This window comes from Pseudophryne corroboree, chromosome 2 (assembly GCF_028390025.1).
Source record: "Pseudophryne corroboree isolate aPseCor3 chromosome 2, aPseCor3.hap2, whole genome shotgun sequence".
Lineage (NCBI taxonomy): Eukaryota > Metazoa > Chordata > Amphibia > Anura > Myobatrachidae > Pseudophryne > Pseudophryne corroboree.
Window position 1 is genome coordinate 625,838,285 of NC_086445.1, and position 18,830 is coordinate 625,857,114.

At 41.1% G+C, this 18,830-nt stretch overlaps 1 protein-coding gene across 2 annotated transcripts in view; it reads right to left on the reverse strand.

Annotated features, from left to right (window-relative positions):
- The window catches only part of BAK1 (BCL2 antagonist/killer 1), a 140,476-nt gene that overhangs the window by 98,295 nt on the left and 23,351 nt on the right, over positions 1-18,830 (reverse strand). Inside the window, exon 1 of one of the 2 annotated variants that reach the window (XM_063957224.1) lies at positions 5,286-5,568. The exons of the other annotated variant lie outside the window; for it this stretch is intronic. Within the exon in view, the coding sequence (XP_063813294.1) occupies positions 5,286-5,312 (27 nt within the window). The 5' untranslated portion in view covers positions 5,313-5,568. Of the gene's footprint in view, positions 1-5,285; positions 5,569-18,830 lie in introns of those variants that run through there. 2 annotated transcript variants of the gene reach the window in all.

An 18,830-nucleotide genomic window follows, 5' to 3' on the forward strand; every position in this document is an offset into this window, starting at 1 on the left:
CTCAGTCCTTTCGTACCCATAAAGGCAGGAGGGCAAAAGGCCAGTCATATCTGCCCAGGGTTAGAGGAAAGGGAAGAAGACTGCAGCAGGCAGCCCATTCCCAGGAACAGAAGTCCTCCACAGCTTCTGCCAAGTCCGCAGCATGACGCTGGGGCCATACAAGCGGTGGGGGGTCATCTCAAGAGTTTCAGCACGCAGTGGGCTCACTCGCAAGTGGACTCCTGGATCCTACACGTAGTATCCCAGGTGTACATTGGAAATTCGAGACGTCTTCCCCTCACAAGTTCCTGAAGTCTGCTTTACCAACGTCTCCCTCCGACAGGGAGGCAGTATTGGAAAAAAATTCACAGGCTGTATTCCCAGCAGGTGATAATCAAAGTACCCCTCCTACAACAAGGGAAGGGGTATTATTCCACACTATATTGTGGTACTGAAGCCAAACGGCTCGGTGAGATCTAAAAGATTTGAACAATTACATACAAGGGTTCAAATCAAGATGGAGTCACTCAGAGCAGTGATAGCGAACCAGGACGATATGGTGTCACTGGATATCAGGGACGCTTACCTACAAGTCCAAATTTTGCCCTTCTCACCAAGGGTATCTCAGGTTCGTGGTACAGAACTGTCACTATCAGTTCAGACGCTGCCGTTTGGATTGTCCATGGCACCCCGGGTCTTTACCATGGTAATGGCCGAAATGATGATTCTTCCTAAAAGAAATATGGACGCTTTCCTGATAAGGGCAAGGTCCAGAGAACAGTTGGCGGTCGGAGTAGCACTATCTCAAGTAGTTCTACGACAGCACGAGTGGATTCTAAATATTCCAAAATCGCAGCTTTTTCCGACGACACGTCTAATGTTCCTAGGAATGATTCTGGACACAGTCCAGAAAAGGATGTTTTCTCCCGGAGAAGAAGACCAGGGAGTTATCCGAGCTAGTCAGGAACCTCCTAAAACCAGGAAAAGTATCAGTGCATCATTGCACAAGGGTCCTGTGAAAAATGGTGGTTTCTTACAAAGCGATCCCATTCGGTAGATTTCACGCAAGAACCTTTCAGTGGAATCTGCTGGGAAAATGGTCCGGATCGCATCTTCAGATGCATCAGCGGATAAACCTGTCTCCAAGGACAAGGGTGTTTTCTTCTGCGGTGGCTGCAGAGTGCTCATCTATGAAAGGGCCGCAGATTCGACATTCAGGACTGGGTCCTGGTGACCACGGATGCCAGCCTGAGTGGCTGGGGAGCAGTCACACAAGGAAAAAATTTCCAGGGAGTGTGATCAAGTCTGGAGACTTCTCTCCACATAAATATACTGGAGCTAAGGGCAATTTACAAGGCTCTAAGCTTAGCAAGACCTCTGCTTCAAGGTCAGCCGGTATTGATCCAGTGGGACAACATCACGGCAGTCGCCCACGTAAACAGACAGGGCGGCACATGAAGCAGGAGGGAAATGGCAGAAACTGCAAGGATTCTTCGCTGGGCGAAAAATCATGTGATAACACTCTCAGCAGTGTTAATTCCGGGAGTGGAAAACTGGGAAGCAAACTTCCTCAGCAGGCATAACCTCCACCCGGGAGAGTGGGGACTTCAGCGGGAAGTCTTCCACATGATTGTAAACCGTTGGGAAAAACCAAAGGTGGACATGATGGCGTCCCGCCTGAACAAAAAACTAGACAAATATTGCGCCAGGTCAAGGGACCCTCAGGCAATAGCGGTGGACGCTCTGGTAACACTGTGGGTGTACCAGTCAGGGTATGTGTTCCCTCCTATGCATCTCATACCAAAAGTACTCAGAATCATAAGAAGGAGATGAGTAAGAACGATACTCGTGGTTCCGGATGGGTCAAGAAGGACTTGGTACCCGGAACTTCAAGAGATGCTCACGGAAGAACCGTGGCCTCTACCTTTAAGAAAGGACCTGCTCCAGCAGGGGCCTTGTCTGTTCCAAGACTTACCGCGGCTGCGTTTGACGGCATGGCAGTTGAACGCCGGATCCTGAAAGGGCATTCCAGATGAAGTCATCCCTACCCTGGTCGAAGCCAGGGAGGATGTAACCGCAAAACATTTTCACCGCATTTGGCGAAAATATGTTGCGTGGTGTGAGGCCAAGAAGGTCCCTACAGAGGAATTCCAACTGGGTCGTTTCCTACATTTCCTGAAAACAGGACTGTCTATGGGCCTAAAATTAGGGTCCATTAAGGTTCAAATTTCGACCCTGTCAAATTTCTACCTGAAAGAACGGGCTTCAGTGCCTGAAGTTCAGACGTTTGTAAAAGGGGTACTGCATATACAGCCTCCTTTTGTGCCCCCAGTGGCACCTTGGGATCTCAATGTTGTTTTGAGTTTCCTAAAGTCACATTGGTTTGATCCACTCACCACTGTGGAATTAAAATATTTCACATGGAAGGTGAAGATTCTATTAGCCCTGGCTTCAGCCAGGCGTGTGTCAGAATGGGCGGCTTTATCATATAAAAGCCCTTACTTAATTTTTCATTCTGACAGGGCAGAATTGAGGACTCGTCCTCAATTTCTCCTTAAGGTGTTTTCTGTTTTTCACATGAACCAACCTATTGTGGTACCTGCGGCTACTAGGGACTTGGAGGACTCCAAGTTACTTGACGTTGTCAGGGCCCTGAAAATATATGTTTCCAGGACGACTGGAGTCAGAAAATCTGACTCGCTGTTTAGCCTGTATGCACCCAACAAGATGGGTGTTCCTGCTTCTAAGCAGACGATTGCTCGCTGGATTTGTAGTACAATTCAGCTTGCACATTCTGTGGCAGGCTTGCCACAGCCAAAATCAGTAAAAGCCCATTCCACAAGGAAGTGGGCTCATCATGGGCGGCTGCCCGAGGGGTCTCGGCTTTACAACTTTGCCGAGCTGCTACTTGGTCAGGGGCACACCCTGACTGAGGAGGACCTGGAGTTCTCTCATTCGGTGCTGCAGAGTCATCCGCACTCTCCCGCCCGTTTGGGAGCTTTGGTATAATCCCCATGGTCCTGACGGAGTCCCCAGCATCCACTTAGGACGTTAGAGAAAATAAGAATTTACTTACCGATAATTCTATTTCTCGTAGTCCGTAGTGGATGCTGGGCGCCCATCCCAAGTGCGGATTGTCTGCAATACTTATACATAGTTATTGTTACAAAAATCGGGTTATTCTTGTTGTGAGCCATCTTTTCAGAGGCTCCTTCGTTGTTATCATACTGTTAACTGGGTTCAGATCACAGGTTGTACGGTGTGATTGGTGTGGCTGGTATGAGTCTTACCCGGGATTCAATATCCTTCCTTATTATGCACGCTCGTCCGGGCACAGTATCCTAACTGAGGCTTGGAGGAGGGTCATAGGGGGAGGAGCCAGTGCACACCACCTGATCCTAAAGCTTTTATTATTGTGCCCTGTCTCCTGCGGAGCCGCTAAACCCCATGGTCCTGACGGAGTCCCCAGCATCCACTACGGACTACGAGAAATAGAATTATCGGTAAGTAAATTCTTATTTAAACAGATAATTTTGCCGACAGCTGTCACGATTGCAAACCCTTTGGCTATAGCAAATCAGTTTGCCAATTATTATACCCAACTATATAATCTTTCGCCTTATCTAACTATTCCCTAACCTTCCTTCACATCAATTAAGTCTTTCCTGTCGAATGTAGACCCTCTTTAACTGATGAACAGCTAGATGTATTGAATGCCCCCTGGACTTCTTTAGAGATAGAGATGGCTATTAAGTCGCTCCTGAGGGGTAAAGCCCCAGGCCCTGATGGTTTTATCAATTATTTTTTTAGATCAATTTCAGAACCGTTTTATCACCCACTCTACTTTCTTAGTTTAATGAAGTGACCAAGCATTAATTAATGGAGATATTGTAAGCACCTTAGAGCAGGGCCCTCTTCACTCCTGTTCTCACAATCTTCTTCTCTTGCACTTCAATTACAGCTCTCTGCTACTCAGTGACTGTCTATACCTGCATCTCCTCTTCTCGTGACTGTTCATCTCGTCCAACAGCTGCCCGCCCCCAGTAGTACGCCGATTACGCCTTCTCAGCTGTAGTGTGTACTGAGAACTGTGGTGCTATTTGTTACCTGTGCTCTTTTTTAGTTTTCTGTGATATTAAGTTCTGTATAACCTGTATTGTTCTAATGTGTGTTGTATGTATGGCGCTGCAAAACACTTGTGGCATCTTATAAATAAATAATTCTAATAATAATAATAATATTAAATTATATGCTTAACTGATTGCTACCCACCTTAATGTTGATTTACCTTCTTTAATTCAGTCTGACCAAGCTGGGTTTGTGCCTGACAGACAAGCATCGGATAATACCTGTAGGGTGTTTAATCTGAATGATTCTCTACCTGCTACCGGGGGTATTTGTTACTCTCGCTCGATGGTGAAAAAGCATTCGACAAACTAAACTGAATGTATATGCAGACAGTCCTCCATAGATTTGGTTTCCAAGACCAAATATTAACAACCATTTCAGCTCTATATAGTTCCCCATCTGCACAGGGTTCAGTAATGGCTTCCTGGTGGAAACATTCCCAATCACTATTGGAACCTGAAAAGGTTGTCCTCTTTCGCCCCTAGTTTTCATTTTAGCTAGAGAGCCTTTAGCAGCTAAGATCCACATGGAGAAGGAACCCATAAGCTTTGTTTATTTGTGGACAATATCCTTCTCTATTATACTGATTCTATCTCCTAGTTTAATTCACTCAGAAGTGCATATTAAACTAATAAATAGGTTATACCTTACACCTGATATAAGGTACTTAATAGAGAGCGCTTAAATTCCAATCACATTTATTAGATATATTAAAAAGTAAATATAGATAAAAAATAATCACATTTATATACATAAATTATACATGTATGGCACTTAAAAAAGCTGAAAGACACCTCAATTGATACTGATAAACTGTATGGCTCCAAAGTATTCTTAAAGTTCATAAATGTATAGGCAGTCCATAGCCATATATTATGTATCTTAGTAGGCTAGTTTGGCCAGAATTACATGATATCCAGTTATTTATATATCCTAGGAATTCTGTGTGTATAAGGATATATACACTGACTATAGCAAATTTGCTGTTATTGAGAGTCCAGATATTTAAATGGATACAAAAGCTGCAGTTATTAGATCCAAAATATCCTGATGTGTGCACTCACCAGGACCCGGTATTACCCATTTGCCGCTCTACTTCACTTTTATACTGCTGGCGTAGTATGGGGTTTATACAATTTACAGTGACCGGTAAGGTCAGTGCAATGTTTTCACCTCACCTCGCCGCAGGCTGGAACGTGATGCATCTTATTGAATGGAGCGGCCGACGACTGTGGCTATACACCGCAAGCTGTATCTTTAGCCGGAACAAAGCTGGATATGTGGTCTCAGTCTGCTCGAGCCAGAACAAACCAAATGTGGTAGGACAGCCCCCCGGCTGAGATCACCTGTCATACGGCTGTGATGTGCCCGTGTGTAGCTGGATATCTGGAACAGGTGGAAGCCAACAGTCCAAAACAATCAGTTTACTCTCAGCACCAGTGCCAGTTTCCTTAACATGTTTCTCCGTTATAGCATTAGAACGGTTTCATCAGAAGGTATGTCCCTGTGGTCCACATTCTGCTTTTTAAACAGAGTCTCCTCCAATAGTATGATCCTGCTCATTATAGGGTACAGGTGTGCCACAGGTGTCACATGCATATAGAATCTCATACCTAGATTAGTATTCGGTTTAACAATATATTCTAAAAGCCATATTCCAATTAATTATAATATAATAGTATCTTACAAATAGTAATAAATAAATTACATACATGTTCATCATTAAGAATTAGTTATTAAAAAAGACTTCATATCGATATTATCAATGGCAACGCGTAAACTTAAAACAGCTAAATCTAATTGCAGCTAGTCTGCGAGACAAATTGATGTGAGACATCACTTTTTATTAATAGCCATTATGGCCAAATGGTCAGAGACGCCGACCCGCAATCCCCCAACCCGGGTTCAAAACCCATTCTCACAATTATTTTTAATTTTTAGTTTACCACTATATTTTATTTTCAGAGAAATTGTTACTACATCACTGTTTTTGTTTCTTTTGTGGTTATTATCACATCCATTTTTCTCTGCATTATCACAATACTCACTACCTTTGTCTGGTCTAAATACAACCACCGCCATAAACCTAAAAAACACCCACATCTCATTACTGGATACTATATCTCCACTTATTTTAAAGAGTATGTTATTTTATTTAACTCATTACTTTCCAGATTAGGATCTGAGGGTAATGAATACTGAAAATATTCTAAAGAAGGTCCAATATAGCAAACTTCTTCTCTAGAAGACCCAACCTAAGATAGAAATACTACTTGATCTTTACCAGAGAAGTTTTTATATAGATAATAGCTCTATAGCCACAAGGAAGATTTTAGGAAAAAGTATAGAAGAATAGAAAGACTCTATAAAGAAAAACAGAACAGCAAAAATTAATATGAAATTTTTTTATTTTATTTTTTTTGTATAAATTCCCGAGAGGGTTAAGAATATTTAAGTCATGCTCATTTAAAGACAATGCTGATCTAGCAGGGAAATGGAACAACACTCTGGATCAGTGTTCCTTCTCCCTGATAGATCTATTGATTGAATATCAGGAAACAAAAGTAAAAGAGACATCCCTTGAAATAGGTAAAATACAGAAAATGTTGACACCCTTTAATATTTCAGCGATTTAGATTACAAATTAAATCAGAAAATAGAATCATTTGAACAGCAACTTATATCCTCAAAGAATCAGAAACTGATCAGGGACAATCTGGATTATGAAAGAAATTAAGTAAGATCATATAATAGAAGGTTCAGAATTAACCCAGGACAAGATAGCCCGAATAATTACTTTAAAGGGAGATATGGTCCTAATATAAATAAAAACAAGTTTAATAGGACCAATGGATTTGTGGAAAAAGGTAAAGAGATGGAGAGACAGGATCAAAAAAGAAGTTACAGTCCAAGAAACACCATGAGAACAAGAGGCCCACAGCCAAATTCTAGTAGTACCCGCCCCAGCACAGAATATAATCAGAAGGGGGCGAGACCGAAAAATAAAGATCAGATATCCCATATAAATAGGGATACATCAAGTTCCTCCTCTGGTCCTTTTTTAGAGAAGGATCTTTACCCTATTTGGAAGAGTCGGAACAAATTTTAAGTTCTGGATCAAGACTCTCCAAAGAGAAAAGATCGGGAAGAAGAGGATGCAGAGGAGGAAGCAAAAAACATCACCAAAAGCGCAAGAAGAGATTGAGAAATAGAGGGTTATTTAATTTATCCTCAAGAATACTTAGTGAGAGTGAAAAATCAGTTATTGCAAAAGGTTTGAAATATGCTCCTGCACAGGGGCCTGATCTATTTGAGCTCTTTATAGAGCTAAACAGGTTTACTAGGGATTTATGCAGGAAAAGATATTTTGCAAATAAGGCCCTTAAGAATGAAGATACTCAGACATTCCCAATATTATTGGATATAACAGATCAACCAGTCCTAAATGCACTTATAGAGTTAGAACGGGAAAATGATAAGGAAGTTAAAATATTTTATATAAATCAGAAAGCTAATAATGAGTTCAAGAAAAAAAATCAGAATTCTACCCTATGCAGTATAAGAGTGGAATGATCGAAACATTCTATACTCTTACTTTGGATGGGTTGAGAGAGATCTGTGGAAAGAAAAATAAGCATAGAGACAATCTGCACAAAAATGAATGGAAAGCCCTTAGAAACCTTATGAAGGACAAATCTATAATAATCAAGAACGCAGCTAAGGGAGGAGGGACGGTAGTGCAGGATATAGCTGATTATGAAAAGGAGGTGTATAGGCAGCTTGGAAATAAAAATTTTTACTCCAAATTATCATATAATCCCACTTCTGGGTTTATGTGTGAATATAAGACACTTTTGGACGAAGCACTGGCAAATGGGGAGGTGTCCAAACAGGAATTTCTTTATTTATTTGAACCACATCCTATTATACCCACTTATTATCATTTACCAAAAATACATAAGTCCCTCACTGCACCTCCCGGGCGTCCCATTATTTCGGGTATAGGGTCCCTCACCACTAAGTTATCATCTTTTGTTGATTCTTTTTTACAGGCACATGTGGTCTCACTCAGATCCTATATTAGAGACTCTATGCATTTCTTGGAATTATTATCTACCATTGTGTGGCAAGAAAATTATAACTTTATCACTTGTGACGTGGAGTCACTTTACACGAATATTCCACACAAAGAGGGAGTGGAGGCAGTTGAAAGCTTCCTTCTCTCTGATGATCTGAGTGAGGCCAGACGGAAATTTGTTTTGGATGCTATCACTTTCACCTTGACTCACAATTATTTTACTTTTAATTCACAATTTTTTTTGCAAATCCTTGGTATCGCCATGGGCACCAAGTTTGCCCCCAGCTTTGCCAATCTTTACATGGGCAGGTTTGTGAATCTTCTCATCTGGCCATGTGCAGCTGGGGCGGGCTTGGTGCTCTATGGCAGGTACGTAGACGATATGTTTTTCATTTGGGAGGGAGATCTGTGTTCAGCACATAGATTTGTGGAATATTTGAATCAAAATCAGTTTGGATTAAAACTCACCAGTACAATACATGATACTAGAGTTTCCTTTTTGGACATTGCCCTAGAAGTGAATTATGGTCATATAACCACATCTACTTTCAAAAAAGAGGTGGAATGCAATACATTTTTAAATTATTCTAGCTGTCACCATTTACCATGGCTTAGAAACATACCAAAAAGCCAATATATGAGACACAGACGCAATTGTACAGATATTGCAGAATATGATCGACAAGCTCATGATCTCACCCTTGCACTTATAGAACAAAACTATCCTGAGAATTTGTTGAATGAAGCAAGGGAACAAGCTAGAGAGAGAGACCGAAAATCACTGTTGACCGTTAACAACATTAATCCCATTCCTCCTCAGGAAAATATTGAGCTTAGATTTATAACTAAATATAATTCCAGCTCAAGAGAAATCAAATCCTTGATTAAGAAAAATATGTCCGTCTTGAAGGCAGATAAACTATTAGTACCACTATTAGAAGTAGAACCGAAGATTGTTTTCAAAAAAGCGAGAAACTTGCAGAGTTATCTTACCCCCAGCCATTATGTGGGTACATCTCAAGCAGTGAAAACAGACAAGACATGGCTTAACCATATTCCTCTGAAAAATGGCTGCTTTAGATGCGGTCGTGTAAAATGTATAACATGTAAACATATAATACATAATAGCACACACTTTCGCTCGACAACCTATAACACTGTATTTGAGATTAAGGGACATATTGATTGTAACGCCACATACGTGATCTATTTGATCACATGTAGATGTGGCGTGCAATATGTGGGTCGTACCACTAGAAAACTTAACATCAGGTTCCTAGAGCACAGACGAAATATATTGAAGGGTACAAGAACACACAGTCTATCAGCACATATCAAAAATAAGCATCAGGGTAGTCTGGATGGTCTAGAGCTACAGGGGATTGAACATATACCAATAACAGCCAGAGGAGGTGATAGATATAATAGATTAAGTAGAAGAGAGGCATTTTGGATTTTCTCTCTAGGCTCTCTATCTCCGCTAGGTCTAAACGATAACATAGAAATGAACAACATATGAAGTCCAAACTGTACATCTTGGAATAATAAGAAAATTCTAATAATGGGTGAGATAGAATTTGGATAGATAGATGTTGTTACATAGCTGCTTTCGGCTTCTGAGTCTCATGCGGTTTTCTCTTTGTATCTTCTTGTTTGGAAAAGGACACTTTTAATTGGGAGGGTTTAACATCATGTCCTAACATTGATAAGTAGTATTTATAAAAAAAAAAAAAATTAATATTAATTTTTGCTGTTCTGTTTTTCTTTATAGAGTCTTTATTTTCTTCTATACTTTTTCCTAAAATCTTCCTTGTGGCTATAGAGCTATTATCAATATAAAAACTTCTCTGGTAAAGATCAAGAAGTATTTCTATCTTAGGTTGGGTCTTCTAGAGAAGAAGTTTGCTATATTGGACCTTCTTTAGAATATTTTCAGTATTCAATACCCTCAGATCCTAATCTGGAAAGTAATGAGTTAAATAAAATAACATGCCCTTTAAAATAAGTGGAGATATAGTATCCAGTAATGAGATGTGGGTGTTTTTTTTAGGTTTATGGCGGTGGTTGTACAGTATTTAGACCAGACAAAGGTAGTGAGTATTGTGATAATGCAGAGAAAAATGGATGTTATAATAACCACAAAAGAAACAAAAACAGTGATGTAGTAACAATTTCTATGAAAACAAAATATAGTGGTAAACTAAAAATTAAAAGTAATTGTGAGAATGGGTTTTGAACCCGGGTTGGGAGATTGCGGGTCGGCGTCTCTGACCATTTGGCCATAATGGCTATTAATAAAAAGTGATGTCTCACATCCATTTGTCTTGCAGACTAGCTGCAATTAGATTTAGCTGTTTTAAGTTTACGCGTTGCCATTGATAATATCGATATGAAGTCTTTTTTAATAACTAATTCTTAATGATGAACATGTATGTAATTTATTTATTACTATTTGTAAGATACTATTATATTATAATTAATTGGAATATGGCTTTTAGAATATATTGTTAAACCAAATACTAATCTAGGTATGAGATTCTATATGCATGTGACACCTGTGGCACACCTGTACCCTATAATGAGCAGGATCATACTATTGGAGGAGACTGTTTAAAAAGCAGAATGTGGACCACAGGGACATACCTTCTGATGAAACCGTTCTAATGCTATAACGGAGAAACATGTTAAGGAAACTGGCACTGGTGCTGAGAGTAAACTGATTGTTTTGGACTGTTGGCTTCGACCTGTTCCAGATATCCAGCTACACATGGGCGCATCACAGCCGTATGACAGGTGATCTCAGCCGGGGGCTGTCCTACCACATTTGGTTTGTTCTGGCTCGAGCAGACTGAGACCACATATCCAGCTTTGTTCCGGCTAAAGATACAGCTTGCGGTGTATAGCCACAGTCGTCGGCCGCTCCATTCAATAAGAAGCATCACGTTCCAGCCTGCGGCGAGGTGAGGTGAAAACATTGCACTGACCCTACCGGTCACTGTAATTTGTATAAACCCCATACTACGCCAGCAGTATAAAAGTGAAGTAGAGCGGCAAATGGGTAATACCGGGTCCTGGTGAGTGCACACATCAGGATATTTTGGATCTAATAACTGCAGCTTTTGTATCCATTTAAATATCTGGACTCTCAATAACAGCAAATTTGCTATAGTCAGTGTATATATCCTTTTACACAAAAAAATTCCTAGGATATATATACTGATATATACTGGATATTAAGTAATTCTGGCCAAACTAACCTACTAAGATACATAATATATGGCTATGGACTGCCTATACATTTATGAACTTTAAGAATACTTTGGAGCCATACAGTTTATCAGTATCAATTGTGGTGTCTTTCAGCTTTTTTAAGTGCCATACATGCATAATTTATGTATATAAATGTGATTATTTTTATCTATATTTACTTTTTAATATATCTAATAAATGTGATTGGAATTTAAGCGCTCTCTATTAAGTACCTTATGTTTGTATATTGACTATAGTTTAACCCTAAGCTATTAAGTGGGAGCAGCTTGTATAATTGCCTGGTGATTAGTATAATTCTTAGCCATTTATTGATGAATTGGTGATCTAACCACTAACTGTTGCGCCTGGATTTTTGTTCACTCACTGGTACACGTGGGAACATCAGAAAAATTCTGGTGTTTCCCCTGGTACCTGTGAGCACACAAAATATATATTTTTGTTGTTTCTTACACCTGATAGGCTTCACATGTTTTGACCTTCTGCCAAGTACTGTTGGCGGAATTGTGGTGAGGTGGGTGATGTGTTCCATAGTTTTTTGGCCTTGCCCCAGCCTTTATAATTTTTAGAAAGAGGTTTTTCTATTGATAAATAAAGTATTAAATAAATCCTTAATACCATCGCCTTCTCAGGCTTTGTAACATATACAGTACTGTATATCCTGATGAGGTTCAATCTCATCAAAGATAAGTACTTGGCCATGTTTGTAGAGCAGCCCATGTTGCACTAACTAAATCCTGGAAACAACCTCTTCCCCATCCTGTTCTAAAAGTTTTAATAAGATCCACTTTCACTTCCTTATGGAGAGTGAATATATGCCGTTATGAAGTCGATGACATGGCATGAATACGTGACGGAAGGGGAGGGTGCTCAATTTATCTCTTAATCATCTAAATCCAACCTCTCCAATTTAGCTTAAATGAAGCTGTTTCACCTTGACATCCTTTATTTGTTCCATATGGGCTTGCTTTTTGTTATAATTCAACTCAATTTTAGGGTATTTGCACTATGTATAGTTTTAGTCATTACATAAAGAATGATTATATACTGTATTGTGTGAATTTACGGCTGCTATTATTTTGGATGGGATGATGAAGTTCTTATGGGATGTGATGTCAACAAATTAATTCAGTTTTGGTTGTGGAGTGGGTGACAAAGTCAAGGGCAGAGAGTGAGGAATGGGAGGTGAGGAGGCAGTGCAAAGGAGGAAGTTGAAAGTGGAAAAGAGACAATGGAGGATTGGGAAGAAATAAGGATTTTGAAGCAAGACAGTTTTGTTGGCAGTTCAAGAACACTTTTGCAGGTATCTGGTGCATTTGGAATGGCATGGTTAAGGCATGGATCTGAGTAGTGACCAACGGAGCAACAGAGTCTACAGCAAAAGTTAGGGAGAAATTGTATACGGAAACAGCTTGGCCAGGGCAGTAGAGGGATAAGTAACAGAAAGAAGATGATGGTCAGAGAGAGGGAATACAAATCTAGAACCACACAATAATCTTTCACTGGTAAACTGAATATCTTTCACATACAATTTGTCTCGATCAGTTTGAGTCCAGAAAAAAACGCTGCAATTCAGACAAAATTACAGGGGAAGAAAGATACATTTACATTCTTTTTAAAGTGATGGTTATCATCATTGCCAGTCTACCAATGGAAAATATATTGAAATAATTCCTAATATTGTAAATGGGAAGAAATATAGTTATAAAACATATTTTCACATTGTATAAACCGATCAGTTGCTTGATTAGTGGCACTAGAATTTTCTGGAGACATGATTACAGTTAGTTGCTAGTTTAATTACTGAAAGACGGTATGATCACATCATACTGTAACTGATAACCAGTTCAATACCCAGCCAGCCAATGCTTGTCATTTCTATACAGCTGGCTACTGGCAGGTTTTTAGTCTCTCATAGAGGCCAATTTGGGCAGTTTTAGTGATGATGAATAGGCCCCATAGTCATAATTCACTACAGGAAGATAGGATAAAAAAAATATTTTGTTTTCCACACTATTGCTGCTAAATGATCCACTTAACAGAAGTTAATGGATGGCTCACCTCTACATAAGTCAACTTCTATTCAAGAGAATACACTTACAGTACCTACGTATAAGCTTTAAGATTTTTAGAACTAGCATCATGCTTGTGCTGACACATAATTTAAGACTATTGAGTGTATTAATTAATCTTAAAATGACATGGAAATAGCTGTTTCCACATGTGTTAGGCGATTTTAAGAATCCCTGCAATCTAACACATGCATAACATAGGTTATATAAAGTATCTCCTGCATTACACAAACTAAAGCTTCTGACCATAGTCCTCATTATTCTCAAACAAGAATGTGGTCTTGGCCAATTTATCAAGTTCCAAAAAGCAAAGCTTGGCTCCCAATGGCTGAACCCAAGTTCAGTTGGTGTTAGCCAACCTGTAATCTACATATCAGTCAAAGTGAATTAGCCTATACTGTATGTTTAAACAAGTAGGTAAGCTGAGATTGAAAGCAGGGTTGGCTGGTTTAAACCACCTTGGCTTAAACCAAATGTTTTTGTTTTTTAAACCACTCTGTTTTTTGTTTTTTTTTAAATACGCTGTGACTACAGCCACAACACTGTGACTTCTTAATAAAGCCTATTGTAAGGAAATCCCTGGTATTATTCCACATTCTTGTTGCTTGTGGTCTTCATCTAAGTAAGCTGAACCAATGCAGTAAATCACACACACAACAAAGATATTGGGAGGTGAATCAGATAAGAGAGGTGCTAAATCTGCCTAGCGTCAAGCTTCTCCCCCAACATTCCCATAGGACAGGAAAAAAACACAGTTAACACTAACAGTCTTAAAGAGTAAACAACGCCAACACATTAAACAGGCAATACACAGAAAAACACCTCATGGTTTAATCTACATGTTTACTTCAATTAAAAACCTAATGTATTTCCCATTATTAAACAACTTCTGACTGCTCAATCATCTCCAGCTAGTGTAGAAATATTTTTTTATTCTTTTGGTTTTGTTCATTCGAAGCTTCGAAACAGGCTGGGAACTGAAAAGGCATCTAAACTAGTGTTTTTATTAAAAATGTTTAATGCCAGTGACGTATCCAGTGCTAATGCTTAACTCCATCTTTTTTGTGTCTGTGCGTTTCTCTGAAAAGTACTTTTGCATGTTTTAATTACATTTTGTCTAAAATTGGTTTTATTGAAGATTTCAAATAAATCATATCAAAGCCTAATAACTTTGGATTGTTAATGTTAGAAAGCATTAAAACATGGTTGCTCAAGGTTTCTAATACATAGCAATGTTTCACAGTATTTTAACAAACAGGATTACATTTTTTTTTCATTAACACGTTAATGAAAAAAAAAATTGGTTTCAAAAAAACGGTTTAAACCAAAAAAAGCTTTTTTGTGTGTGTTTTTTTTTTTAAACTGTTTCCCCCCCCAACCCTGATTGAAAGTAAAGTTGCAGTGAAAGTAGGAGGCTGCCAGGTGGGAGGTGCTATTATCTGTATGGCACTGTAAACACATTATAGTGACCAACGCCCCAATAATAACATTGTAAAGTGGAGGCAGGGTCAAGATGAAAGGATACAATGTCATCAAGCCCCTCAGAGAGACCCCTTCACTTGTGAGCATTCAACCGCTGTACCCTGAAAGCGCTACTTTTTTACACAGAATAAAAAATTGCCCTAACAATTGGCTTTCAATCAACCTCAACATGTGAATCATTGAAAAAGGGTAGCATTTATGGATAAAATACCCCTTAATTAAAATTATGTTGATTAAATTGTGAATCTGAAGGAAAGCTAAGAAAATAAGAATTTACTTACCGATAATTCTATTTCTCATAGTCCGTAGTGGATGCTGGGACTCCGTCAGGACCATGGGGAATAGCGGGCTCCGCAGGAGACAGGGCACATCTAAATAAAGCTTTTAGGATCACATGGTGCGTACTGGCTCCTCCCCCTATGACCCTCCTCCAAGCCTCAGTTAGGTACTGTGCCCGGACGAGCGTACACAATAAGGAAGGATCTTGAATCCCGGGTAAGACTCATACCAGCCGCACCAATCACACCGTACAACTTGTGATCTGAACCCAGTTAACAGTATGATAACAAAAAACGAAGTAGCCTCTGAAAAGATGGCTCACAACAATAGTAATAACCCGATCTTTGTAACAATAACTATGTACAAGTATTGCAGACAATCCGCACTTGGGATGGGCGCCCAGCATCCACTACGGACTATGAGAAATAGAATTATCGGTAAGTAAATTCTTATTTTCTCTAACGTCCTAGTGGATGCTGGGACTCCGTCAGGACCATGGGGATTATACCAAAGCTCCCAAACGGGCGGGAGAGTGCGGATGACTCTGCAGCACCGAATGAGAGAACTCCAGGTCCTCCTTAGCCAGAGTATCAAATTTGTAAAATTTTACAAACGTGTTCTCCCCTGACCACGTAGCTGCTCGGCAAAGTTGTAATGCCGAGACCCCTCGGGCAGCCGCCCAAGATGAGCCCACTTTCCTTGTGGAGTGGGCCTTTACAGATTTAGGCTGTGGCAGGCCTGCCACAGAATGTGCAAGTTGGATTGTGCTACAGATCCAACGTGCAATCGTCTGTTTAGACGCAGGAGCACCCATCTTGTTGGGTGCATACAATATAAACAACGAGTCAGATTTTCTGACTCCAGCTGTCCTTGAAATATATATTTTTAATGCTCTGACAACGTCCAGTAACTTGGAGTCCTCCAAGTCGCTAGTAGCCGCAGGCACCACAATAGGCTGGTTCAAGTGAAAAGCCGAAACCACCTTAGGGAGAAAATGAGGACGTGTCCGCAGTTCTGCCCTGTCCGAATGGAAAATCAGATATGGGCTTTTGTATGATAAAGCCGCCAACTCTGAAACTCTCCTGGCTGAAGCCAGGGCCAATAGCATGGTTACCTTCCATGTAAGGTATTTTAAATCTACCGATTTTAGAGGCTCAAACCAATGAGATTTGAGAAAATTCAAAACTACGTTCAAATCCCACGGTGCCACTGGAGGCACTATTGGGGGTTGTATATGTAGTACACCTTTGACAAAAGTTTGTACTTCAGGCACTGATGCCAATTCCTTCTGGAAGAAGATTGATAAGGCCGAAATTTGAACTTTAATGGACCCCAATTTTAGGCCCATAGACAATCCTGCTTGCAGGAAATGTAAGAATCGACCCAATTGAAATTCTTCCGTTGGAGCCTTCTTGGCCTCACACCACGCAACATATTTTCGCCAAATGCGGTGATAATGTTGTACAGTCACTTCCTTTCTAGCCTTAATCAAGGTAGGAATAACTTCCTCTGGAATGCCCTTTTCTTTTAGAATCCGGCGTTCAAACGCAGACGCGGTAAGTCTTGGAACATACAAGGTCCCTGCTGAAGCAGATCCCTTCTTAGAGGTAGAGGCCATGGATCCTCCGTGAGCATCTCTTGAAGTTCCGGATACCAAGTTCTTCTTGGCCAGTCCGGAGCCACCAGTATTGTTCTTACTCCTCTTTTCCGTATAATTCTCAGTACCTTTGGTATGAGAGGCAGAGGAGGGAACACATACACTGACTGGTACACCCACGGTGTTACCAGAGCGTCCACAGCTATTGCCTGAGGGTCTCTTGACCTGGCGCAATATCTGTCCAATTTTTTGTTGAGGCGAGACGCCATCATGTCCACCTTTGGTCTTTCCCAACGGTTCACAATCATGTGGAAGACTTCTGGATGAAGTCCCCACTCTCCCGGGTGAAGGTCGTGTCTGCTGAGGAAGTCTGCTTCCCAGTTGTCCACTCGCGGGATGAACACTGCTGACAGTGCTATGACATGATTCTCCGCCCAGCGCAGAATCCTTGCAGCTTCTGTCATTGCTCTTCTGCTTCTCGTGCCGCCTTGTCGGTTTACGTGGGCGACTGCCGTGATGTTGTCCGACTGGATCAACACCGGCTGACCCTGAAGCAGCGATTTTGCCAGGCTTAGAGCATTGTAGATCGCTCTTAGCTCCAGTATATTTATGTGAAGGGACGTCTCCAGGTTTGACCACACGCCCTGGAAGTTTCTTCCCTGTGTGACTGCTCCCCAGCCTCGTAGGCTGGCATCCGTAGTCACCAGGACCCAGTCCTGTATGCCGAATCTGCGGCCCTCTAACAGATGGGCACTCTGCAACCACCACAGGAGAGACAACCTTGTTCTTGGTGACAGTGTTATCCGCTGATGCATGTGCAGATGCGATCCGGACCATTTGTCCAGCAGATCCCACTGAAATGTCCGTGCATGGAATCTGCCGAATGGAATCGCTTCGTAAGAAGCCACCATCTTTCCCAGGACTCTTGTGCATTGATGTACTGACACAGTTCCTGGTTTTAGGAGGTTCCTGACAAGTTCGGATAACTCCCTTGCTTTCTCCTCCGGGAGAAACACCTTTTTCTGAACCGTGTCCAGAATCATTCCCAGGAACAGCAGACGAGTTGTCGGGGTCAATTGAGATTTTGGAAGATTCAGAATCCACCCGTGTTGCTGAAGCACTACCTGGGTTAGTGCTACACCGACTTCCAGCTGTTCTCTGGACTTTGCCCTTATCAGGAGATCGTCCAAGTAAGGGATAATTAATACGCCTTTTCTTCGTAGAAGAACCATCATTTCGGTCATTACCTTGGTAAAGACCCGAGGGGCCGTGGACAAACCAAACGGCAGCGTTTGAAACTGATAATGACAGTCTTGTATCACGAACCTGAGATACCCTTGGTGTGAGGGGTAAATTGGGACATGCAGATAAGCATCTTTTATGTCCAGGGACACCATGAAGTCCCCTTCTTCCAGATTCGCTATCACTGCTCTGAGTGACTCCATCTTGAACTTGAATTTCTGTATGTACAGGTTCAAGGATTTCAGGTTTAGAATAGGTCTTACCGAACCGTCCGGCTTCGGTACCACAAATAGTGTGGAATAATACCCCTTTCCCTGTTGTAGGAGGGGTACCTTGACTATCACCTGCTGAGAATACAGCTTGTGAATGGCTTCCAAAACCGACGTCCTTTCTGAGGGAGACGTTGGTAAAGCAGACTTTAGGAACCGGCGAGGGGGAGACCTTTCGAACTCCAACATGTAACCCTGAGATATTATCTGCAGGATCCATGGGTCCACTTGTGAGCGAGCCCACTGATTGCTGAAAATCTTGAGTCGACCCCCCACCGCTCCTGAGTCCGCTTGTAAAGCCCCAGCGTCATGCTGATGGCTTTGTAGAACCCGGGGCGGGCTTCTGGTCCTGGGCAGGGGCTGCTTGCTGCCCTCTCTTACCCTTTCCTCTGCCTCGCGGCAGATAAGACTGTCCTTTTGGTCGCTTGTTTTTATAG